This window comes from Ranitomeya variabilis, chromosome 1, assembly GCF_051348905.1.
Source record: "Ranitomeya variabilis isolate aRanVar5 chromosome 1, aRanVar5.hap1, whole genome shotgun sequence".
Taxonomy (NCBI): Eukaryota; Metazoa; Chordata; class Amphibia; order Anura; family Dendrobatidae; genus Ranitomeya; species Ranitomeya variabilis.
In genome coordinates, this window is record NC_135232.1 from 748,913,661 (window position 1) to 748,940,685 (window position 27,025).

General features: G+C 42.8%; 1 protein-coding gene across 2 annotated transcripts in view; it reads left to right on the top strand.

Annotated features, from left to right (window-relative positions):
• The window catches only part of TMEM59L (transmembrane protein 59 like), a 99,677-nt gene extending 73,567 nt beyond the window's left edge, over positions 1 to 26,110 (top strand). The window contains exons 7-9 of one of the 2 annotated variants that reach the window (XR_013217009.1): positions 9,539 to 9,656; positions 20,348 to 21,028; positions 23,286 to 26,110. Coding sequence is in view for 1 of the 2 variants with exons in the window: in XM_077270295.1 (XP_077126410.1) it covers positions 9,539 to 9,656; positions 20,348 to 20,509 (280 nt within the window). In the remaining variant the exon portion in view is untranslated. Of the gene's footprint in view, positions 1 to 9,538; positions 9,657 to 20,347; positions 21,167 to 23,285 lie in introns of those variants that run through there. The other variant, XM_077270295.1, reaches the window with a different exon arrangement.
• The last annotated feature ends 915 nt before the right edge of the window (positions 26,111 to 27,025 follow it).

The following is a 27,025-nucleotide window of genomic DNA, read 5'->3' on the forward strand; positions in this document are numbered from 1 at the left end:
AAAGCAATGTCTGACTTCCATTTGTTCATTTTCATAGATTTTTTTTATTTATTGTTACTTTTGTCAGATTCAAGTTATTTCTGTGACCATTGTGGGATTTTCTGCCATTAAACAAGGGGTACCAACAATTTTGACCGTGTGTAGTGTGTATGTACAATATATATCTATATCAGCAGGGAACAGCAGTAAGAAGACAGATTTCAGACCAATTAATACATACTATTTTACTATCCCTTAATTGTACAGTAATTCATAGTTATGTGTACATATAATGCTATGAATCACCTATGCCTAAAATCATATATAGATAAAATATATTAGATAAAAAAATATCTACAGAATAGCAGCAGAGGTGCAGCTAGGGGTTCAACTCAGTGAAGAAAACACCTCTGCGTGGTCACTAACCTAAGTAACCATGCTTACAACTATTGTGACACACACCGATAATAGTGGGTATAGGGGAACCTCAGCAGGTGACCATACTGTTACTGAGAAAAAAATCACTATACAAAGACCTACACTGGTATTACCGCAGTATAGTGACCATACAGTAGTAGATACCAGTCCTATGGAACATATAAGAGATTACAGTACAGTTGTAGATAATGACTAAACAGCTGACGTCCTTTCTGATGGAATCGTTCACTTTTCCCATCTTTAAGATCTTGCCCAGACCAACAGGACAACATCTCCAGCCACGACTCGTCTGCAGAGATTACACCAAAAACACATTTGACTTCTCATATTTCGAGCACTATGCCCATCTACTCTCAATCTGAACATACTTCCCATTCTGCTGATGTCAATGCTGAGCCTGCCGCTACGGTAATAAATCCCTGTTACTGCACTTGCTGTGTGGCATGTCAACAATACTCCTTTTAGTGCCCCAGAGTAATAATGTCTACCACTGTGCCCCTTACATAGTAAAATGCCCATTTGTGCCATGTAGCTTGTAAAATTGTCCCATAGAAAATACTGATGCCTTCTGTGAGCTCCTTAGAACGTAATAGTGCTCACATTTTTTACCTTCCAGAAAGTAAAAATCCTGTGTTCCCATTTGACAGTTATAACACCCTGAGTGCACCTATAATAATGTTTCTTAAAAGGAAGTTGTCACCAGGTTTTTGACACATAGTCTGAGAGCAGCGTAATGTAGTGGCAGAGACCCTGATTCCACTGATGTATCACTTAAAGTTCAGTGTAGTTTTAATAAAATCACAGTTTTATTAGCAGAGCATCATCATTAGAAGACTAGTAAACCTGCTGCTAGGGGTAGTCAAGCATATTCATAAACTTTGAATAATCACACAGTGGGACGTCTGAAGACTGTTCTGCCACACTGAATGCACTTCAACACGCCAATCATCAAGATCCACTGCTGGCAGCTCTTTTTGCCATTGCCAACCAATGATCTCTCAGATGTGACCAAATGGAGACTTGGACAAGTCTGGCAATGTTGCAGGCTATAGTAGCACATTTAGGCCTTGAAGGCTGCTCACAGTAGTACAAGCAACATGCGGGTTGGCGTTGGTGTGTTGAGAAAAGGATTCTAGTACACTTTCACCTTCTCTCTAGAAAGCTTCTTCATGGCTTTGCCCACATGGTCTCTTGACCAGTCTCTGGCTATCATTGCATCAAAGACAAAATCAGGACTCATTGCCGACGCTACACACCCATCTCAGTTGGGCCAGTCTCCGTACCCTGTGGTCACTGTCAATTGCTGTCATCGGATTTTACAAGTGGCATGGCGGGTCTTTCTGACATCATCTTCCTAGACCTTTTAAGCCCTATTTATACACACCCCTGTATCTGAAAGTTAAACCAGAACTGTGACCAACAGACATGTATTTGTACTCTGTATCCAAGTCTTCTATTCCTGTTATTTCCTCAGACATCTGTGAACGCTGCACAATACCAACTGATTAAGTCATCCATTGTCGAAAGCTTCTTAAATTGGTATTAGGGTATGTTGTTGATACCTGCATCTGCTGCCATTTAAACTATTAACTTCTGCCAACATCTTTAACAATTATTTAAATGTATATTTCCCTCTCCAAGATCCTATCACAATATGTAGTAGGTGTAATAATAATAATAATATTAGAAAATACCTCCAATTAGAAATGTAGTATAGTTCTTCTGAAATGCTATGTCGCTTCCCTCATGTGCAGTCATTGCAGTAGCTTAGGTATCCATGGTTACAACTACCATATTTTTCGGACTATAAGGCTTCTTTTACTCTTACCGTGTTTTTTTTGCGGGCTGTATTGCCGCTATTTTAATGGAACTCAAAAAACTTGCTGATCGCTGTTTTTCGGGTTTCCAATACTATGGCAAAAGTATTAGAAAAAAAACAGCGTTCCGCAAAAACGGAAGTCACGGTGCACCACAAAAACAAGCTTCCGTTGTTTTTGCGGCCCCATTGATTTTCAATGGGGGTCGTGTCCGTGGAATTATTGCGGGCATTTTTTGCGGCCCATAGAAATCTATTGGGGCCGCAAAAACGGGACGCAAAACCACGGTAAGTGTAAAAGAAGCCTAAGACGCACGGACCATAAGATGTACCCAGGTTTTAGAGGAGTAAAATAGAGGAAAAAAACAGGACAAAATTGTGGTCAATTCTATACTAATATCTCCCATCCTGGTATGTATGTCCCTACTCCAAGTATACATGGGCCCCCTCATTACCATCCTGGCGTACATGGTCACCTTATCCCCACCCTGGCATACATGGTCCCCTGATCCCCCTTCTGATATACATGGTCCCTACATCCCCATTCTGATATACATGGTGCCTTCATCTCCATCCTGGTATGCATGGCCCCCTAATCCTTATCCTGGTATGCATGGCCCCCTCATCCCTATAATGGTATGCATGGCCCCCATCTCCATCCTGGTATGCATGGCCCCCTCATCCCCATCCTGATATGCATGACCCCATCATCCCCATCCTGGTATTCATGGCCCCCTCATCCCTTTCCTGGTATGCATGGCCTCTCATCCCCATCCTGGTATGCATGGCCACCATCCTCATCCTAGTATGCATGGCCCCATCAGAAAAACATTAAAAAAAAACATTCTACTTACCTTACCTGCGCTCCATCGCAGCGTCCTATTCTTATGCTAGCAGCTGATTTATGCTTGTAAGCAGCGCATGGCACTGACATTCATGTGCTGCTTACAAGCCAAGCACAGCTGATATGTGGGTGTGGGGAGCAGTGAATATTTCTTTTTAACAGCGGGTACAGGGGTTAACCACAGCAGCCGGCTCCTACCTCCTGTGACCTGCTGCCCCGCCGCTGCCACTCCACCACCTCCCCATCCAAACGCAAAAAAAAGTGCATTTTATAATCCGAAAATACGGTAACTGTCACTATATGAGTGGTCGTAGCCATGGATACTTAAGCTACCGCAATGCCTGCACATGAGGTTAGTGACATAGATTATTAAGAAAACTGTACTACATTTCTAATTGAAGGTATTTGCTAATTTTAAACATATTGCAATAGGATCTTGGAGATGGGAATACCCCTTTAAGTCTTTTTGCTGCAATTTTACACAGTAGCAACAATGAAGCTGTCACGACTCTCCGATGCCATGGGTTCAAAAAGGCCACCTCAAACTTGGCACAAGCCATTCTCTCTGGTAGATTCCAGAGGAACCCTGATCACCCTTTAACACCTATACAGAGATCTGGACTTACGGGATATACAGTGGATCGCTTCCACAGAAGAGCTGCTGTCTGGAGAAGCAAATCAGAGGCCAGAAGGGTCGGCAAGCAGGGTCAAGCCAAGAGGTCATGTCAGGGGCAAAATCGTAAAGCAAATGGGTAGTCAAAAGTTAAGATGAGGTCAAACAACAGGAATAATCAGAACAAGAAACAGGAGCACAGCACAGCAGTATACACCAGGACAGCTATGCTATTGACTGGCAGCGGAGTCAGAGCTTCAGGGGTTTAAATAGCCGACTGCCTTGCCCACGGCTTTCAGGAAGGATTGATGAAAACCCAGTCCAAAATTAACCCCAAAGGTCCTTTATAAACAGCAACAAAAGTCCTAGGGAAAAAGTAGGACTGTCATTCGTCACAAGCAACAAACTCATGCTGCTGTCCAGCTACCAAAGTGGAAACAGAGGAGGCACGAATCGGCACCAGTGTTACAGAGGCTCTGCCAGCTAGTAAAACCATGAAACCATGCAGATTGGTTAGAAATGATTACCTTTGGCCAAAATATCCCTTCACCTTACTGAAGGACTTTGTTGATATTGTAGTGAATGGGATCACTCTCGCATAAACTGTTCCAAACTGAAGACCAAAAAGGGAAACGTCATATTTTATGTGAAGAAGGAAGGATCGCCTTGGGATTAACTCTATTCTCCTCTAAATATAAATTGCTAATCCTGTGAGTATTTCCTTTAGTTCCTCTGTGCGCTCGGTAGAAGCATGCATATATTGCTAAAAAAAAAACTTTTCCCTGGCTAAAATTCTGAAAATTCTTTTAGTTTCTTTGCAGACGCTTTCGAAGCTTGTGTTGGCTCCGTAATTCCTGGTGGTCATATCCAATTCTGGATGAAGACGGTGATTCGCCAAATTGGAGCACTATATGTTGAGGAGGCTTTTTTATTTTTGTCACTTTCTGATGCATCTGTGTCTTAAATGCTCCAGTCATTAACTGGCCATCCGTCAAGTGGGAATTATCTTGTTTTCGTAACTACCTCAAAGCTCCACCTGTATCACCTTCTTTGAAACTTTTTTTTGCATCCATAGTCTCCCTCTTAACTGCCTCCTATTAGGACTTCACTGATTTCTTCTTTAAGAAAGGGCTGAGATTTTACCTTTTCATTGGCTGTATGACTGCACCATTCCCCTTTTCTAGGTACGGAACCACACAGAGGAAGAGTTTACTCACTTTCTCTGTCAAAGGCTGAGGCAAGGTCTGCCTACATTAAAAAGAACTTTGAAAGAAAATTAATCCAAAAACTTCATCCTCTGCCAGAGAAGGCCTTTTCTTCATTAACAAAATGCATCTCTGAAACTATGCACGGACTATAGGAATTTGATTTTTTTTTACCAATGAACGACTGCTATCCATTGTCCCTAATATCTGAATTATTTGACAGTCTTAAAGGTGCTACCATCTGCAATAAATTAGACCTGCATTGAGTTTATAAATGAATACGTATTAAAGAAGGTGAAGAATAGAAAACCGCATTCAATACCCATGATGATCACTATAAATAACTATTAAAAAATAAAAACACAAAAACCTATAACTATAAATATCTAGTTAGGCCTTTCATATTATACAACACTCTGGTTGTGTTCCAGCACTTTCTGAATGAGATCTTCTGTGATGTCCTGTATCACTATGTGCTTCTCTATCTGGATGATTTGCTAATATTCTTAGGAGACTTACATGCTCATCATCTTTACTTCTGCTCCATTCTGAAGAGGCTTCATCAAAACTACCTTCATTCCAATGTCTCTTGAGCATCATGAACTGCCTATCTTCAGATAGATCATTTCATTTGGAACTCCCCAAAAATTCTGTGACTTTATAAATTACTTCCACCAGTTCATTAAAAACTACTCTCAAGTGGTTGCTCCTGTGAAAGCCCCAAATCAGAAGGATGCTAAATAAAGACACAGCCAGAATAAAATAATTTAATTGAAAAAATGACACAGACTCATTTAATAATCTCAATTAAACCATACTTACGACCTCGCCTAATTTCACCGAAGCTCTCGATCTCCTGTAATAAAAGTAAAATAAAAAAACAACAATATACCATATCTGTAGGTAGTTCTGTCCCACACTGTGTCTGGGGGAGAAACAGTTTTCTACCTGGACAGTGCCATGATGCAACCATCCAGGCTGAAAACCACTGGTGAATGCGCTGCTGCGAGTGCAGCATCATTGACCAGCGGTGACATCATCGAGGCCGGGCCCAGAGCTCCATCTGCACCTGCGCCGCATCCGCGGCCATTTTCCTGGAGACATCGCGCAGAGGCAGGCGTGGATGGAGATCTCGGCTTTCTTCCATCTGCGCCTGCTCGGTAGGGATGGAGCGCTTTTTGCCTCCAGGAGTGCAGATTTTCCTAGAATAGTTTGCGGACCCCATATGCAGAGCTTCTAACTGCTAGAAAAACAGAATTCTCCCTCAAGTTACCCCATTTTGGAAATTATATCCCTTAGGGAATTTATCTACAGGTGTAGTGACTATTTTGACTCCATGGGTGTTTTCCAGAAACAAGAGGCATTGAATGTTGCTGAGTGAAAATTGCAAACTGCCATTGAAGTCCCAAGTATGTTGTAGTCTCCATTACATTGTAGTGCCCAGTTCACTTTTGTGACCAACTCATGCTTCTGGAGAAATGCACCTGTAAATTAGGTGGTCTCTCATAGCTATAGAAATGCCAAACATGCTGTGTCGTCATATTTCTCCCCCATCTTAATTAGCCAGACGAGATAGGATTCCGATCATTCTTCTCCTGGTCCTCGACTTGACCTGTATAACTCATGCAATTGATGAGAACCGACTCGTATACATTGTGTCCACACATGGCATCCTCCACATCCCGTGGCTACTGGGAACTGATGAAGGTTAGTGGTGTGACACCACCTCCCCTGCAATTCTTCAGTTCGATCATACGGATCTGCCCATACCAATAGAATAACTCCTCCAGCTCCAGATCCCAATGCGACCAACAACTCCTGGGTTAGGGCTGCTTGGGACTGGGGCCACAGGATCCTTGATTTGGCAGGCAGTTCAATTCCTTCTTTTGGTCAAACTCATCATCCTCCACAATGTTCCGGGTATCCCAAAGGACCAATTCCTGCATGAAATCCAACCGAGTGTCTGTAGCCCTGTATTCAATCCATCGAAGCTAGCACAACTCCTGCAGTTGCCGTTTCCTGTTGAGGTTGTATATTGATTCAGGTCCTCTTCTCAAGGTCGGTCCAGTGGAGTTGGACATAGTGGCGTCCGAATCCTGCTATGTATGCTTCACTTATGATCTGTTTGGGACTGTCTATCTGCCTCCCTGGTTGTGGAGCCCTTGGACGGTATCTACAAACACCAGTCCCCTGAAGCTCCCCCTGATCCACCAGGCTGAGTAGCATCCCACTGCCTACACCAAGTGTGGAGACACGAGGGTCAGTGGTGCTCTCATCTGCTGGCCCGGCTGTCTTTAGAAAGACCGCATGGACCAGGGCTCATCCCACTGAACACCTGTACTCCTTCCCCATGGATATCATACTACTCAGACAACACAGTGTGAGATTAAAAGTGTGGCATTACTTTATTGAACCACCAACAGACAATATCACATACAACGGTCCCAGCAAATACACAAGAGGTGCAATTTACAGAGTCTCACCCTTCCACTGGCTTGCCAGAAGTTGAGAAGCTGTGACTTCGGGGTTTCCAGGGCCACCTACCCCCACCAATGGCACTCAGCTTTTGGCGGGCACCCACAGAGAGGAGGTAACAACAAGTTTATGAAGTTGACAGCTCATTGAGGTATGTGGCCTAGTGACCTGATTGTCCCAACCTGGCTTCTACAAACGGCTCCATGGGACCAGGTGACCTAATTGTCCCAAGCTGGCTTCTCTGAATGTCTCCATGGGTCCAAGTGACCTCATTGTCCCAACTTAGCTTCTTTCAACATCTCCAAGGGGCCAGGTGATCTGATTGTTCCAACCTGGCTTCTCCGAACATCTCCATGGGCCAGGTGACCTGATTGTCCCAACCTGGATTTTCCAAACAGCTTTGAGGGTTCAGTGATGGTCAATGGAACATGGCTAGGGCCGTGGCCCCTTAAGCTGGCATCCTATAGAATCTCTCAAATGTGTATTCCTCTGGTTGGAACCATGGTCTCCTGGCTGCTATTCTGTGGGGTCTCTCTGCAGAAGGATAAAGGTCCTTTTTATAACCACATCTGTCTTTCAGGCCATCATCCACATGTCAGTTGGATGGTGGGATGAGATCAAGTCTCATTGTTTGAGTATTCATCAATCTGCATAGTTTCTTCTTCAATGTTTGCAGGTCAACAAGCTACATGGACTTATATAATGGGTAATCAACATATTAGCAAACATCGATTGTTCAATGACCCTGCATCCCTGTCCTCCAAGGATAGCAACACAATAATCAATTCAAGAGTCAACTTTCAGGCTCATATGGACAATAGTCTATGTCTCTTGACCCACCAAAGAAAAATATGTCTGGCACAATTAAGAATAAATACTGTGTCGTCATATCTACTATCAGATCTGGGGTCATGTGAAAAGTGTAGTCCACCATATGAGAGAGCAGCAGCGATGCTGGTGTCTGACTGCTGGATGCAGGTTTCAGGGAGAGCAAGAAGATTAAGAGGATTAGAAAGTCATTGATGTAGGGGAGTTTGTTGCACGCTGTCCATGAGTTTCAGAGAGCATAATTAAAAGAGACTGTAGAAGGCAAGCTCTGAATGTTAATATGATTAGCATGGTTTCTATATACAGCAAGAAGAGAGTTATAAATACTAGCGGAAGGAGGGCCAGGGTTAGGGAAGATGTCACCAGTGACTCGGAGAATGAGAAAAAAAAGAGAAAGAAGGTGGATCAATGATTTATGGGATTGTTTTGTGCGCTGTATGTTGATAGTGGATGGTTTGGAGTGATTGAGAAATGTCAGTGAGCCTGAGGTTTGTACATAGGAGAAGGGAGAAGAGAAGGCCTTACACGGAGAGAGTGCGCTGAAAGTGTAAAAGCACAGATGCAGCAAAGAGATATGGTAAATAAATAATCTAGTACAACTGTAAAGAATTATGTTTAGTTGAGTATCCAGCATCGCTTACTTGTCTCCTGCCCTGTCGAACTGCCATGTTAAAATGCAATGCACTATGAAAATATTTCACTTTGAAGGATATTGTACACATGCCCCCTGGCATACGTGCTACCCCTAAGCCAGATTTGAACATATAGGAAGTATTTGATAGGATCTAGCACCAGTTAACCTCATTAAATAATCAAGCAATTAACAAGATACCAGAGCAGGCAATACTATGTAAGATAAAGAAACACGCATGCTGGACATAAAGTAAAACTTTGAACATACTTAACAAAATGAAAAAAACTCCTCAAACCCCTACCCCCCAAATAAGATGTCTCCACTAGAAAACGTTTGTTTTTTTTGACCGACGAAAAAAACACTCCGTGTGCACATACTTCAAGGGCATTTTCTGACAAGGGTATGAAAAATTGTCCGTTTTGCAACCAGAAAAAGATTAATATTTCTCATCTGCCTGGTGTTCCGTATGCCAATTTTTCATGTCCATATGTAATTCATATATCTGTTTTTAACATCATTATTATCCATTTTATACATGGACAACTGAAACAATAATAAAGGACCAGTTTCCTATTAATCATTGCAAATTATCTATTAAAAAAAAGATTCTAGACAGGTTATGTCGGTATGGCATTCATTTTGTTTTAGACATCAAATGAGCTTAATGGTCTCTAGACAAAACTTTCTTCTGTGATTATCTTTGCAGGCGCTCAGGATTACCACGTTGGATTCTGGCGGCATGCTTGTTCCTGTCTATCATGGTGATGCTCTGGCTTAGCTGTGCTAGCTTGGTAACTGCTCCAGATCAACATATAAAGGCTCAGGTAGTGTAGTCTTGAACTTAACTGCCTATGAAATAACATGTTCAATTAAATCAGAATACAGTTAAACAGTATGGTACAAACTTTGAAATAAAGTATTAAAGGGGTTGACTCATCACAAGACTTTTATTACAGTTGATAGATATAGTTATTATAGGACTTTACAATCATTTAAAGCATCTGTTTTTATTTGAAATTTTGCTCTACATGCCCAAATGTCACATCAACAGCCTCCTGCCCTGTTCCATTTTGTTTGGTGCACTTTTCGCTTGCCACCAAAAGACTGTATGGCAGAATTGTTCCACTACTTAGTCCCTATTGCTGCAGTCTACACAGATTGTCATACTAACATTATTATTACTTGTCTACAGTAAAGTCTCAAAACTTTTTGTATAACCAGAAACTTCCAGAAAGTGCATTTTGAGTGCATAAAGAGTTAGGGAACCTATTAGATGACTTTCCCTAAACTGCCACCACTACGTCTGTTGCTGTAGTCTCTAAAGGTGTACTTAGTAATCCAAGTACCGGTAGTTGTTTTCAGTGGCATTCCTAATACCAGTGCACTTGTGTATGTACGAGAAATAGAACACAATGGTCCACGTGCAAACTTTTAGTCAGGCTTGCAATAAAGTTCCTTGCCCGTGAGAACATCAATCAAGCCATTTGGGGCAACAATAAAGCTTACATATCTTAACTTGACCCAGCAGTGTCTACTCTACCTTGACACTAAAAATCTAATTAGAATATGGCACACATGGGTATGAAACCTCTTGTACCTGAACGTCTAAGGAAAACCTTTCATAACCGTGGGAACAGAATCTAGTGGTGTCAATTTCGGGAGTCAAAAGTCACTTGACAGATTTCCTTTAACTGAGATGAGGAAAAAGCATAAAAGGTCACTTGCACACTTTGAGTATTTGGTGATTTTTTTACCTCAGTATTTGTAAGCCAAAACCAGTAGTGGATGAAAACTACAGAAGTGGTGACGTGTTTATATTATACTTTTCCTCTGATTTTTCCAATCCTTGTTTTGGCTTACACATACTCAGGTAAACTACTGACCAAATACTCAATGTGTGCACGTGGCCTAATATTTCAGAAAAGCTTTGAGCTCACATGCTCTGCAGCACAGAAACAGATAACAGGACAGGGCAGAGCACAGTGCACATGCACAACCATGAAATTATTTATTATTATTATAGCACCATTTATTCCATGGCACTTTACATGTGAGAAGGGGTATACTGTACATAATAAAAAACAAACCAACCACACAGTGAGAAAAACTCACCAAAGAAAATAATTATTTACTATTAACGGAATTTAAAGACCTACTCAAAAAGTGAATATACAGAATCCGAAATATCAGAAACTTAAAATAATTTTATTGATTACAATATTAAAAGCAAGGAGAAACTGACAGCAAATAACATGAAAAATACCATAGTACAAAAAGATATTGAATACATAATTGGAGGCACAGATCCCATAACATATACAGTATATACATGAATACCATCCCCAAATAATCCTCATAAAGTGCAGATTTATAAGCAGACTATAAAGACTGAATAAAGTGCATAAGTAATGTACAAGGGAGGATATAAATACCAATCTAACAGTAATCCGGATCACACCCGAGTCTTTGTCAACAAACTCTCGCTCGGAGTGCTCTTGGAGCGCCCCCAGACGCAGGGCCGCGGTGTACTCGGTACCGGGCCTCTCTGTCTCGGTCCTGGGGTTGTCACGGTGGCCAGACCCGGTCCGTGACCCTGCTAAGGGACGTCCAATGAAAGGTGCGTGGTGCAAGGTACAAGGAATAACGAGAACACAGGGTTGCAGTCTCTTTACCTCTATACTGAAGGCTTCGGGATCCGCAATCCAGAGCACTGCTAATAGGGCTGGCTGAGACCGGCCGGTCCGAAGGCACATCCAGAGTTCCCTTTGCAGGTGGAAATTAGTGCCTACCTTCTAGCGCCTGTGTGTTATAGTACCTCCATGCTGAGCACCACGGGATAGTCCTCACAACTGTTGTGTCTGTTTCTGATGTTCTTTCTCTCTCCGTCCCCCAGATGATTTGGCTAGGACGCACCCGTATGACGGGGTAGGCCTGGAGTTATTTTATAGGGACCCTAGAGACGCCCCTCTCCCACAATTGCCTTCGTTGTCTGCTTAGGTGATTTAGGTGAGACAGCCAACCTAGAGTTAACTGTCCTGCCGCTGTTTGAAGTAATGCTTAGAGCCCAATACTTCCTCGGCGTTCCGGCCACCGGCTATGCGCCTCAGTAGGATGTTGCCACGGTCTTAGGGCACGACTCCTACTGGTTCTATTTTCCTTTGTGCTGTGATCTCGTTTCTCACTTCTCCACAATAAACCTTGCTTCGTGTCCTTCCTTAGGATGCCACCGCAACGGGTGCAGGCGCGGCTCCGTAACGATCTGTCCTTTTCGCTAGGCCACTGTCAGGATCCCACCCCTGACAGAGACCCCCCCGAATCTTCCCAGGAACTCCCTCTCTCACAGGTTGTTGCCTGGGCAAAACCCAGTCAGCTTCTCTCTAACTTCCTATCCAACCCCCAGTTTTACCAGAGTGTGAGGAGTGGCCTAATACATAAAACCCTTTTCTCCCCCTGGTGGCCAGAGTGTGAAGTGTAATGTGTGACTGTACCTGGTCAGGTGAACTCCTTTAGTGCAATCAGACGTAACATCACTCCCCTTAGTGGCAGAGCGACATTACTGCAACGACCAGGACTCTGGGGCGCTGCACTCTGACCTGCACACTCGGTGACGCTCCCTGGGACCCTACTGCCCCCAACCCTTATCGCTGCCGCGCGGCCTATCGCTGCTCGCTGCACGGCGCAGGTCCTCACTCACTCAGCCTTCCAGCGGAAAGCCCCTCTCTGTTCCCACGCAAACCTTCTTATACTATCCTGACTCACCACGCCCCCTCTCTGCAGGTCATGGGTCTCCTCCATCCTCAATTTCCTTCTCCCCTGCAACTGGAGGCGCAGCATCGGCAGTTCCGGACCCGGTGCTTCAGCACCACTTGCAGTCTGGTTCTCTCTTCTACACCCCTGCTCTCCTTTAGCTCACCATTATACGGGCGAGCTCTTTGTGCCCCTTTATGTTCTTTGGAGGAGGGCCAGATGCCAACAGTTTTTGCCCCCATTTCTACCTCTCTTGCACTACATTCTGCCAAATAAAATCATTTTGCGCATATTGCAAGGGCGGGACACCAGCAGGGACACACTGAGTACTTTGAGGTACCTCTTGAATTTTCTTGTCAGGAGTACTCGGAACTTCAGGTACCTCCTGCAGAATTTTGACATCTGACTCTCCTCCATAGCATTCAATGTCCTCCTCCACTAAGTCATCTGACTGTGCACTAGTTGTGAGCCCTACCTCTGCCGCTTCACTGGGTCTGCTGTCATCTTCAACATCCTTGGTGCACACTGGCTCCACCCAATTCACTTCCATGCTCCTGACTAACACAGACATCCCGCTGCAGGCAAATGATGCCTTCTCCCTCACTTCTCAGCGTCCAGCGCCATGGCTCTGTCTTGCTCTGGGTGAGGCTCCCCTCTGCTCACCTTTCCATTCCTTCCAGGTCTCTGTCCGTCCTCTATGGTCACTCTGCAACAGGCGGACCTTCTCCCTCCACTCTGTTCCCTGGGGGCGGGCTTTTCTGTCCAAGGACCATCTCCTCCAGGTGCAGTGTTCTTTCCACTGGGCATGACCGTTGGGGGAGTAGGCAAATCTTCGTTGTTGGCTGCATCATGTAGGGCAACTCCTTGACATGTGTCCCATTTTTCCACAAGTCCAACACTCACTCCTGAGCCTGTCTGGTGGGCGCTTCGTTCTGTATTGCTGTCCGCCAGGAAAGGCATACCCCCTCTGCAATCGTTCTTCATCCCAGGATATAGGATTAGATTCTGAGGTTGCTGCTGGAGTTTTTCTTACGCTCTGTATTTCTCCTCTAATTTCTCTTATCTCCTGCCATAAGTTATGCCGGGGTATGGGACTGGATTCCAAGGTAGCAGCAAGGGCTTCTTTAATGCTCCATATTACTGCCCTAATTTCTCACATATCCTGTCTTTATTCGCGGGCCCACTCTGGCTCTGCTGTGGGTGGGGTAGGTACTTCATTGCTCTGGACCATCCCTGCTAGGGCCACCACCCCTGTTCCTGCTCTCTTACGTGTGCCTCTGCTCCCACCTCTAAGAAGGTCATACATGGGCTAGCACGCAAGCATTCTTGCAATGCCTGCTTAAGCGGTGCGTCCCTAAGACCTGACAAATTGATCCCTCAAAATTCTATCAGGAGGCCCCACTCCGTTCCCACAACTTCCCTTTTAGTAATGTGAGTGTGCACCTCCTGCAACGCATTGATATATTGCGCCAGTGTCTCCCCTTCTCTCTGAATGCGACCAAATAACCGCATGCGCAACTCGTCAACATCAGTGGGATCCCCGTGCATCTCTTCCAAAATCTGTACCACCTTCTCCAACGTATCTCGCTCATGTGGAGGGCAAAACATTAAAGAATACCGGGCCTTCCTGTCTAGTGTCATTAATGCTATTTCTGCCTGCAGCCCAGGGGCTATGGGGTACATCCACAGCATGCTTTTGACCCTTTCAGTCCAATCCCACAACATCATGTTGTTTCCCGTGAACTTTGGGAGGTTACTAAGCATTGTCCCCAACGGCAAACTGGACCTGGGGGTACCCATAGTGGACTGGTCTGCAGCGTCTGTGTCCAAGGACTGCATCCTGCCAACTACGCCAAATGTAAAGCAGGTAAAAGGATGCATGGTGGAACTGCCACAGATCTAACAAAAGGAATCAGGGCTGTTTAGGTACTTACCAATGAGAAATACCAGAGCCAGACATGATCTAAAATACAGGAAATAAGAATGCAAATAAAAAATAAATTCTGCTAACCCCATTGTATAGAGACTTTTGGAAGATGTTTCACTATATAGAACGAGACACATCCTCTCACCACACTGCCTCACGTATAACTGAATAGCCTAGACAAATAACATGATGCCAAGGTCATCCTCCACCCCTTACCACTCGAGGGCGGTTTGCTCTTGGCCAATAGGAGAGCAGTAGTGCTACCTTCGATCCAGCCTAGAGTAATCGCATAAGCTGTAGTAAAAAAAAATCTGATGTGATAGAAGTAAACTATCCACAGTTTTTAAATTAGCATGCATATTTTAGTCTAAATCAGCAGGAAAATTGAATAAAACAATAATTATTTTCAAAATTGTTCCCCTGTGATATCATACAGCAGGTAAACTGGAATTTAGGTTACTTTGAAATGTGCTATTGGCAGTTAATGAGGAATGCATGTCGCCTAATATGGCCCTTCATAAAGGCTACTAAATTTGTTAGGAGGTACATATTTGACTTCAACAATGTCATGCCCCTCAGGACAATTTTTTTTAATTTATATTTTTTTACTCAGTTTTTTAGTCTCCATAGGGTGATCAGTGTTTAATCACTTGTTCTATATACTGCAATGCTTCATTATTGCAGTACATAGTGAAATACAAGATCTTCTACCATGCCCAGTCCGTGGTTGGGCTTCACAACAGTATTAGGCTATGTGCATACGTAGGAAAAAGAGGTGCAGAATTTTCTGCACAAAATTCGCATCTCCTGGCAGAATCCTCAGCCGCGGATTTTGTGCGGTTTTTAATGCGGAATTGCTGCGGATTTTTAACATGGAGGGGTGCAGAAACGCTGCAGATCCGCACAAAAGAAGTGACATGCACTTCTTTGAAATCCGCAGCAATTCCGCCCTGATTTTTCCGCACCGTCTGCACATCTTTTTTTCCCATTAACTAACATTGTACTGTACATCACAGTGCGGCTCTGCAGAGTTTCTGCGCGGTAAAATCCGCTGCGGATCCGCAGCAAATCCGCACCGTGTGCACATACCCTTAAGATGGTTGCACTGGGGACCTTCAACAATCTCCTAGTGAACTATGCATTAGAGAGGTCGATGGGAGTCCAACCCTACATGCCCATTCCACATAAATGCTGCTGTCAGAGACAGTCACAGACGTTTCAGTGTCATTTAAAAGCAGTGATCAGAGCTGGCTCAGGGTATTTTTTTCTTAAGGTGCTTTTACATTGCTCTTATCTTCACATTGGTGGGTCACGTCGGGGCTTGTGTCCGAACCGCTTTGCAAAACAAGATTCAAACATATGTGCCATCGGGGTCATAGACTATAATGGTGTCGGTAGGGCGAACATGCACTCTTTCGTGCATAATTTTGGGGCGTATACGCCTACTGAAGGTGAACACCCAGATGCTCTCTACTACGTCTGGGTGTCCGCCTCCAGTAGGCGTATATGCCGTCACGATCGCTCTTCCGGCACCATTCTAGTCTATGGCACTGTCGGTGCACATGTCCAAATCCCATTTTGCGAGGGATTCAGATGCAATCCTTGATGGGATCAAATGTGAAGATAAGCTCAATGTGAAAGCACCATTAAAGGCAGGTGCTGGCAGTATAACAAAATCAACACCTGACATATGTGGAACAGGCTCAACTGCTGTTCCCATTTCATACAATGTATGCTCCATGATTTAGTAGTATGAGTAGAGTGGGTTGAGATAAAATTTTACAGATGATAAAAGAATGGACCATTTTTGGAAGCAGCTGTTTGCTTGGCTATTGTTTATACATATGAGGTATATACGAAAGAAGCCATGGCTGATTGACAAGGGGTGTTCCAAGTCTCTCTTTTTGAGGAGTAACTGTTTTACTGTTTGCAAACTGAAGAAAAAAATTACTTGACTTCTTTTAGCAATGAAAAAAATATTGATTATTCTTTTTTTTATGGCATTTGGTTTATTATTTATTTCTAAAGTGAATAAGCAATGGGGAACATCTGGTCCCAGATTAATAAACTAATGAAAAAGCAGTGGGAAGCTCCAATCCCAGACAGCAAATAACTGATTTTAGCCAGATCCTGACAATTGCAGCATTTGAGTATAGACAGAACATGATGGATGGCCAGGAGATGCACTAGCAGTGGTCAGCACTAGTGGCAGCAGAACAGTATAGAACATAATGGACAGGCATGCAGATGGTACGGCATTAGCCATAGTGGAATGAAAATTCTAACTGATCAATGCCTGATTCCTTTTGACATGTGTAAGATTGAAGGACAATCTTGTTTGCTTAGTTGTGACAAAACTACTTCTTTTGCTGAATACCCTCTGAGAGTACATTGGAGACTGGCCAAGACAGTTCACCCATGGAAAACTGGGCTAGTTTTGGCCACTGTTCCAATCCGCTGATCCAGGAGCCCATGGTGACTGGGCTCAGGGCATCTGCTGGAGAAGGAGGAGTCTTGACTTTATGGCGCACAGAGAGGAATATAAAAGATAGATGGTAGCCAGTTCACCACATTAGCCCATAGTTTCCCAGAGCTCGGATCAGCACCACTTCTGGGGCAGGAAAACAAGTGAACCAATAAGGATAGATCCAGATACAAGGATAAAATTCTTGAAGCTTTATTCAATCATATTAAAATTTCAAAAGACATCCTATAAAGTCCAAATACGAAACACCAATGCATTTCTGGAGCGTATAGCACCCTTTATCAAACAGAGAGGAATATCTTGGTCAGACATGCAGTAGGCAAGTGTCTGCTAAGCTAAAGTTTTATTGAGCAGTGAACACAGCTTATTCTGGTAATACCCCAATTTTGTCTCTCTTTTAGAAGACAAAAAAAAGCATGTCAATATTCATCCCTTTGATTAAAATGACTATCATCTGGCCAGTTATGTATTCTTATTTCATTCTTGTTGTTTATCTGAGTATTCAGTTTTGTTTCTTAAAATCCAGCATATAGTTCCAGAGAATATGAGCCATTTTATTTAGTGCAAATTTTTGTGCAAGCAATTTTGCCAAAAAGACACTTCCCTATCCCCCATATTTCTCTTGCAAAACTGGCAACTGTGGACCTATTGACTAGTCCTCTCTAGCCCACATTCACTCATTCAGTATTTAATCAATAATTTTCATCAGTATTTGTAAGTCAAAACCAGGAGTGGGTGATAAATACAGAAGTAGTGACAGGTTTTTATTATACTTCTCCTTTGATTGTTCCACTCCTGGTTTTGGCTTACAAATATTCATGTAAAATACTGACCAAATACTGATGGTGTGAATGTGGCATAAATGCTGAAGATATGCCACTCAGCTTACAAACTACAGCATGCAGCTTGCCATAGTCACCAGCACATCCAATTGCTGGTTCACTTTGGCCCCCCAATACTAGTTAGTCAGCATATCTAGCGCCACCATAATTGTCATCAATTTCAGACCGACTCTCTGACTCATCCACTGCCTGTGGCTGAGATAACACACTGTCTCCCTCCATATCCACCTGCTTCTCCTCCTCCTCTTCCACATCCTGTCCGAAACAGCCCAACGGCAGAGATGAACACATAAAAGTTGTTAATTTTCCTCCATCACTTGTTGCATCTTCAGTACGTTATACGGTAAAATTCTGTCATTCACAACTACAACTTGTTTTGCACGAAACAAGCCCTCATATGGCTATGCTGTCAGAAATATAAACAAGTTTTGGCTTTTGGAAGAAGTGGAGGAAAAAAATGAAATTGCAACATTCGAAAAAATGTGTCCATCATTAAGGAATTAAAAAACCATAAAAAGTCCAACAGTGCAGTGCGTTATTAAACGGGCTGTTAGTTACTAGTGGTGACTATCTGTTTACCAAAGGCCGTATATGTTGGGGTGACTGACATTACTAAGACTTTGCATTAAAGAGCTTGAAAAGAATTGGGGTCCTCAGAGTGTGATACACATACAGCTCTGGCAAAAATTAAGAGACCACCCAGTCATGGGCAGCCCAATCTCCAGACCTGAACCCCATTGAAAACCTCTGGAATGTAATTAAGAGGATGATGGATAGTCACAAGCCATCAAACAAAGAAGAACTGCTTACATTTTTGCTCCAGAAGCAGTGTGAAAGACTGATGGAAAGCATGCCAAGACACATGAAAGCTGTGATTAAAAATCATGGTTATTCCACAAAATATTGATTTCTGACCTCTTCCTGAGTTAACACATTAGTATTGTTATTTCTAAATGATGATGAACTTGTTTTCTTTGTATTATTTGAGGTCTGAAAGCACTGGGGTTTTTTTTAAATTTTTTAACCATTTCCACTTTTCAGGAAAAAAATACAACATTTATTGCTTGGAAATTCAGAGACATGCTGTCAGAAGTTTATAGACTAAAAGAACAATTTACATTTTACTCAAAAATATACCTAGAAAGAGAAAAATCAGACAAACTGAACATTTTGCAGTGGTCTCTTAATTTTTGCCAGAACTGTATTTATAGGGCAATTGTAGACTATGCAGTACTTTCAATTTGCAGCAAATCAATTCTCCAAAAATAAGGTATTTGGGAAATATTTGGCTGAACTGGTGTTTTCCGAGGTTATATTCCGTCTTTTTAATTGATTTTTACAATCTTGTCAACTAATAAAAGAACGTTGTTTTATCTTTATTTTTTTGGATTCTCTTCTTATCAGGTGGAAGGACTCACCACCTGATTGTTATTTGATGATCTTTTGAAGTGCCTAATCCTTAGGGTATGTGCACACGTCCGGATTTCTTGCAGAAATTTCCTGAAGAAAACCGGAAATTTTCTGCAAGAAATCCGCATTTTTTTTTTTGCGTTTTTTTCCCGTTTTTTTCGCGTTTTTTTTTTAGCATTCTGCAAGCGTAATTAGCTTGCAGAATGCTAAAGTTTTCCAAGCGATCTGTAGCATCGCTTGGAAAACTGACTGACAGGTTGGTCACACTTGTCAAACATACTGTTTGACAAGTGTGACCAACTTTTTACTATAGATGCTGCTTATGCAGCATCTATAGTAAAAGATAGAATGTTTAAAAATAATAAAAAAAATAAAAAAATGCTTATACTCACCCACAGATAGCTGATCTCCTCACCGGCGTCCGTTCCGTATAGATGGTGTGCGCGCGCAGGACCTTCCATGACGTCGCGGTCATGTGAGCGGTCACATGACCGGTCTCGACCAATCACAAGACGGCGACGTCATCGGTAGGTCCTTCACCGCACACCAGCTACAGGAACCGAAGCGACAGCGTGCAGTGGAGAGGCGGGAAGACATCGAAGGTGAGTATAGGACGATTTTTTATTTTAATTCTTTTTTTTTGACCAATTATATGGTGCCCAGTCCGTGGAGGAGAGTCTCCTCTCCTCCACCCTGGGTACCAACCGCATATAATCTGCTTACTTCCCGCATGGTGTGCACAGCCCCGTGCGGGAAGTAAGCAGATTAATGGACTCCCAGGTGTGCGGAATCCCCTGCAATTCCACATTTTAATGAACATGTTGCTTTTTTTTCCGAGATGCGATTTTTTCACGGAAAAAAAGGCTACATTTGCACAAAAAATGCGGAATACACTGAAAATAATGGGAGGCATATGTAAGCGTTTTTTTCACGTTTTTATCACGTTTTTATAGCGAAAAAACGCGAAAAATACTGAACGTGTGCACATGGCCTTAACATAGTTTTTTGGACCTATGATTTTGATTGTCAAGGGAAACAACCTACTTTTGCTCAGTAAATATGTATTGTGATGAAATAAACTCATTTTTTCTTTTTTTCTAATAGCCGCTGAGCATAAATGGAGACAAGGAGTATCTGGAAGACATGGAAAAGCCAGACCCCTTTTCACTGAATCCTGTTGTGTCTGTTACTATCTGCCCTACTGAAGAGCTTGAGGAAGCTGGACCCCTGCCAGTAAAAGTGGACCTAGATAAAACAATGATCTAAACCAGTCATTTATATACCTTAGTGCTTGAGGGGATTATATATCACAATGCATTAAGGGGGATAAATGTCTCGTTATACTGGTTTCCCGAACTGTATTCTTTTTTGCTTCCTTTTGTTGCAAAGCATCTAGGACGGTTGATCTACATATATAGAACCCACTACAAATTGCCTAAATCTTGTGGTGTATACAATGGAGAGCGAAAAGTTGTATACTTGGTTTGGTAACAGGTCTATTTCTTTATCAGTATAAGAGCTTTTCATGGATCTCATTTGCCATCAATCTTATGGCTGGATGCACCTACGGAGTATAGGACAGATCACAGAGGTGTGCCGACTGTAAGATTTCTAATTCATTTATTAAAGAACCCTAGGATATTCTAAAAAACAGATGTCAGTTACTGCTAAGAGACATCCTCAGGTTGTCTCACAGACACATTCATATTTAACAATATTTAGCAACCTTTATTAAACTGTGTATTGGCCTGTGTCTCGGCACCTTTATGGAGACAGTATAGGACAGTGATGGGCAACCTTTTGAGCTCGGTGTGTCAAAATTCGCCAAAAAACCGAGCATAACTTGGGTGGTGTGTCACCTTGATAAAAAAACATAATTTTGCGACATGTATAGTTTAAATAACAAATATGTATAATTAGAATTAACTTACCTGCTTAGTGACTTCTTTGTTCATCTGTCAGTTGGTTTCTTTTGTTGGTCTTGCTATTATTTAACTTGTGTGGGGTGCCGTGAACTAAGATAAGTGAGGGGGAGGGGGAATTCTTCCAGTGATGGCGAACCTGTGGCACTCCAGCTGTTGCAAAACTACAATTCCCATCATGTCTTCACAGCCAAAGCCTTTGCTTTGAATGGCCAGCCATGATGGGAATTGTAGTTTTGCAACAGCTGGACTGCCACAGGTTCGCCATCACTGATGCCTCCCTCTCACTTATCTCAGTAATGGCCAATGACACCCCACAGTTCACTGGATGATGGTTGCTGTAGTAGTCACAGGGCCTCCAGACAGCAATCACAGGGCCTCAGTCCAGACAGCAATCACAGGGCCTGAGTCCAGACAGCAATCACAGGGCCTGAGTCCAGACAGCAATCACAGGGCCTGAGTCCAGACAGCTATCACAGGGCCTGAGTCCAGACAGCAATCACAGGGCCTGGGTCCAGACAGCAATCACAGGGCCTGAGTCCAGACAGCTATCACAGGGCCTGAGTCCAGACAGCAATCACAGGGCCTGAGTCCAGACAGCAATCACAGGGCCTGAGTCCAGACAGCAATCACAGGGCCTGAGTCCAGACAGCTATCACAGGGCCTGAGTCCAGACAGCAATCACAGGGCCTGAGTCCAGACAGCTATCACAGGGCCTGAGTCCAGACAGCTATCACAGGGCCTGAGTCCAGACAGCAATCACAGGGCCTGAGTCCAGACAGCAATCACAGGGCCTGAGTCCAGACAGCTATCACAGGGCCTGAGTCCAGACAGCTATCACAGGGCCCGAGTCCAGACAGCTATCACAGGGCCCGAGTCCAGACAGCTATCACAGGGCCTGAGTCCAGACAGCTATCACAGGGCCTGAGTCCAGACAGCTATCACAGGGCCTGAGTCCAGACAGCTATCACAGGGCCTGAGTCCAGACAGCAATCACAGGGCCTGAGTCCAGACAGCTATCACAGGGCCTGAGTCCAGACAGCTATCACAGGGCCTCCAGACAGCTATCTCCTCAGGCCTCAGAAGTGCAGCCTGGGACTTCTGGTCGGTGCAGCCTGGGACTTCTGGTCGGCGCAGCAGGGAGCAGCGCAATGTCGCCCAAACAACACAGATCCGACGCAGAGGCCTGGGACTTCCGGGAGCTGCGCCTGGCCTCCCGGAAGTCCCAGGCCTAGACGCTCTGCACCGGAGCTCTGTTGTTTGGACCCACAGACCTCCTGCATGGCATCCGATCCGATAAAAAATCGGATCGGATGCCATTGTTTACTTTAGCATTCCGATACCGCAAGTATCGGGTATCGGCCGATATTTGCTGTATCGGAATTCCGATACCGAGATCCGATACTTTTGTGGTATCGGGTATCGGTATCGAAACAACATTAATGTGTGTAAAATAAAGAATTAAAATAAAAAATATTGCTATACTCACCTCTCCGACGCAGCCTGGACGTCCGCGAGGGAACCGGCAGCGTTGTTTGCTTAAAAATCGTGGTTTTCCTTCCTTACTTGAAGTCCCGGCTTGTGATTGGTTGCGTGCCGCCCATGTGACCGAGACGCGACCAATCACAGCAAGCCGTGACGTAATTTTAGGTCCTTCAGGATTTTAAAATTACGTTCCGGCGTTGTGATTGGTTGCGTGCGGTCACATGGGCGACGCAACCAATCACAACGTCGGAACGTAATTTTAAAATCCTGAAGGACCTAAAATTACGTCACGGCTTGCTGTGATTGGTCGCGTCTCGGTCACATGGGCGGCACGCAACCAATCACAAGCCGGGACTTCAAGTAAGGAAGGAAAACCGCGATTTTTAAGCAAACAACGCTGCCGGTTCCCTCGCGGACGTCCAGGCTGCGTCGGACAGGTGAGTATAGCAATATTTTTTATTTTAATTCTTTATTTTACATATTAATATGGTTCCCAGGGCCTGAAGGAGAGTTTCCTCTCCTTCAGACCCTGGGAAAGAAGCAATTTCTATGGGGCCGCGGCCGGCGTGTCACTGAAAATGACTACGCGTGTCAGCACTGACACGCGTGTCATAGGTTCGCCATCACTGGTATAGGAGCTGCATGAATCTAGAAATCATTAAGTATATGTATGTTTTTGGGGAGTTTCTAATGATGGCAAAGCTAAAGTGGAATGCAGCTTTTATGAAGAAAAGGTATTTTAGAAACAGGCCCATTGCTACAGCATCTACTTTTAAAAATGATTGGGCTGCTAAATTCTATATGTAAGAAAGGCTCAGGTTTCTATGTGTCTTTTTATTATGGAAAATGTCCATTAATTGTCACATCACTTGTTAGACTGCAGTAAGAACTTCACTACATTTCAATGTTCTGTTTTCTTCTTGCAAGAAAGGCCCCAGGTGTACAGCTATACCATTTGTCGATGCGCTAACTATTGTGGCCTCGGGCAAAGAGAACATATCACTTAAGTACCATTTAATAACTGATCATTTAAAAAGAAGAACATCGCACAGGCTTTGTTTGTAATCTAGAGGATCGAGGTGTCCTCCACGTTCATTGGTGCTCTTTCATAAGCTCCTTTTCTCTTAATGGGGCAGGAAAAAAAGGTTGTAAACAAAAAGACATCCTATTCAACTTTCCAATCAAATTGTTAAAACTTTGAAATTGATGGTATTCTTCGGCCTACCAAACATGACTGATTCCGTTTCCAATCATTCCTGATAATTTTCCTATAGAAATCTAGCAATTGGGCACTGTAGCATCATGCATGATGCAATATTCGCAATAATGCAATATGTATGTAAGATATAAGAGTTAGATTGACACAGTGGTAAATAATGTGTTAACAAATCTAATATTCAGTCTTGACCTTGAATTCTTTTACAATTGTTCGTGTATTGCAAACCTTTTGTTTTATTAATTTATACCTTAAAAAAGGAAATGGGAGGGTCACTATTGCTCTGCAGCATTGGAAGACATCTGAATGGCATCAGCTTATTAATCCTAGGCTCATACGTTCCTTATGTATTATTGGAATTCTGCTCATTAATTAGAATCAAAGTGGAGAGCAGACATGCTCAAGTTATAATGACCATTAGGCAGCAAAACCAGAAAATGGCTGTGAGGTGGTGCCTAGGTTGTGTCAGGACTCTGAACATTTTTTACCTTTTGTGCATTACTGCCCTTTTTCAAGATGGCGTCTTTGGTCTCATGTGCACTGTGTCTCCTGCTATAAAACTCCACCCCAGCCTTCAGTCTGTGCTAGAGTATTCTGCCTTGCATCCAGCTCCTGACCTCTGGTGACTCCCTGGCTATATACCTGCTCCTGTGAACCTGTGTGGTGATCCTGCTACTCTGCTCTGAGTTCCTGCTGCATACACAAGTTTCCAGTAATCCTCCTTCATCTGCTGTTCTTGTTTACTTCCATCTACATTTGCTGGTCATGTAAGCTGTTGCTGCTTTGCAATAACCTGAGACTATTAACCAGGCCTCCCTGGTTGAGCTAAGATATGATTTGAACTGCCTAATAAGCTTATCTATCTGTGCCTGGACTAAGACAAGGATTTATTCGTGTCAAGTATCCTCAAGAATAACTGTGCTTCATAGACTTTCTGCTTGATTGCATTTTCCTCTGAAGTTTCCTATAGACTGCTAAGCTGCGTTTATTATTTGCACCAAGTGTTGTGGATTTGAGTTTCTCTCTGCACCTGTTTGAATCACCGTGTGTTAATATAGACTTTACCACTTATAAAACTGTGTCCTGTAGTTGTCTTGTTCCACGCAAAGAGTCTCCTGAGTTATCCCCTATAATTATTACAGGTTGCTTTAAAGGAGTTGTTCCCTTCCAGTGAATATTGGTCTTCAGCTACAGGTCATTATAAAGAAACAAACTATGTCCGAGTCCATTGGGGAGTATAACTGCTGCTCCCAATGTCTGGAATTGGTTATGGCCCTAATGTCCCATTGACAGCATGGCAGCCAATCAGTGAGCTGAGCGGTTCTGGGCAGAGTATTTTATTTACATGGAAACACCCCAACCAGAACTGCTGATCTCACTGATTGGCTCCTATGGTGTCGACATGACATCAAGGCCACAGCAAATGCCAGACACCAGGAGCGGCAGTGAGATCTACTAATGGACCTGGTGAAGGTGAGTACAAAGATTTGGTTTCTTTGTAATAATTTTCAGTCAGTTAACATTTACTGAAAGGGAAGAACACCTTTTAAGCAATTCTTTGTCTTGTACTCCAGTGAGTATGTCTGCTATCTAACAAGTGACAAAAAATCTTCAGGACTTTCAAGTAAATGACTTTAATAGATCCAGTAATGACCTGATGAGAGCTTATGATGTATGTTACCAAATGGCCACCATTATACATTGTATTTGCCTGTGTGACCTAATCCTCACTATTTCACTAAGCACTACATCAGTAACTGGGAAACACTCAGCATCATAAGGCATGGCCAGAAGATACTTCCAGAATCTCGGCAGGCTTCTTAGTAGCATGTTAATGATATTTGTGATTGTATCGAACTTGTCAACCTTTTCTTCTTCTTTTCTATTTATTCCGAATCATAATACTGTATTGTTTGCTAATGTGTTTTTACATAAGATTTCTTCATTTTTTTTTTTTCAATGCCAACATCAAGGTTGAAAGAGATAATTCTATCACTGGCATCTATCTCATATAGCCATAGATAATACCATATATACAGTAGGACAATTCTGAATTTACAACCATATTTATGTGTACATATTATCTTTGCATAATTATTATCGCTTAACTTTTTGGCTGCCACCATTATTTCCTTATCATATCAAATGGATTTCAAAGTGTATGAAGGAAAGTTTTTTTTTCCTTTTCACAATTATTTCCACAATTGCAAAAACACTTTTTAATAAAGTTGTCTTGGTGTTAGATCTTTGCTTACAGTCTAAATTTATTGCTGCTGTTAAAGTTTATGAATTAAAATTCCATGGATAAATCACTTTGGACCATCTGTCTACTTTTCATGTTTTTAATACCTGAATTGCAATTAGAAGTTACTAATTAACCCCTTCATGACCCAGCCTATTTTGGCCTTAATGACCTTGCCATTTTTTGCAATTCTGACCAGTGTCCCTTTATGAGGTAATAACTCAGGAACGCTTCAACGGATCCTTGCGGTTCTGAGATTGTTTTTTCGTGACATATTGGGCTTCATGTTAGTGGTAAATTTAGGTCGATAATTTCTGAGTTTATTTGTGAAAAAAACGGAAATTTGGCGAAAATTTTGAAAATTTTGCAATTTTCACATTTTGAATTTTTATTCTGTTAAACCAGAGAGTTATGTGACACAAAATAGTTAATAAATAACATTTCCCACATGTCTACTTTACATCAGCACAATTTTGGAAATACATTTTTTTTTTGCTAGGAAGTTATAAGGGTTAAAATTTGACCAGTGATTTCTCATTTTTACAACAAAATTTACAAAACCATTTTTTTTAGGGACCACCTCACATTTGAAGTCAGTTTGAGGGTTCTATATGGCTGAAAATACCCAAAAGTGACACCATTCTAAAAACTGCACCCCTCAAGGTGCTCAAAACCACATTCAAGAAGTTTATTAACCCTTCAGGTGTTTCACAGCAGCAGAAGCAACAAATAGGGGAAAAATTAACATTTAACTTTTTAGTCACAAAAATGATCTTTTCGCAACAATTTTTTTATTTTCCCAAGGGTAAAAGGAGAAACTGGACCACGAATGTTGTTGTCCAATTTGTCGTGAGTACGCTGATGCCTCATATGTGGGGGTAAACCACTGTTTGGGCGCACGGCAGGGCTCGGAAGGG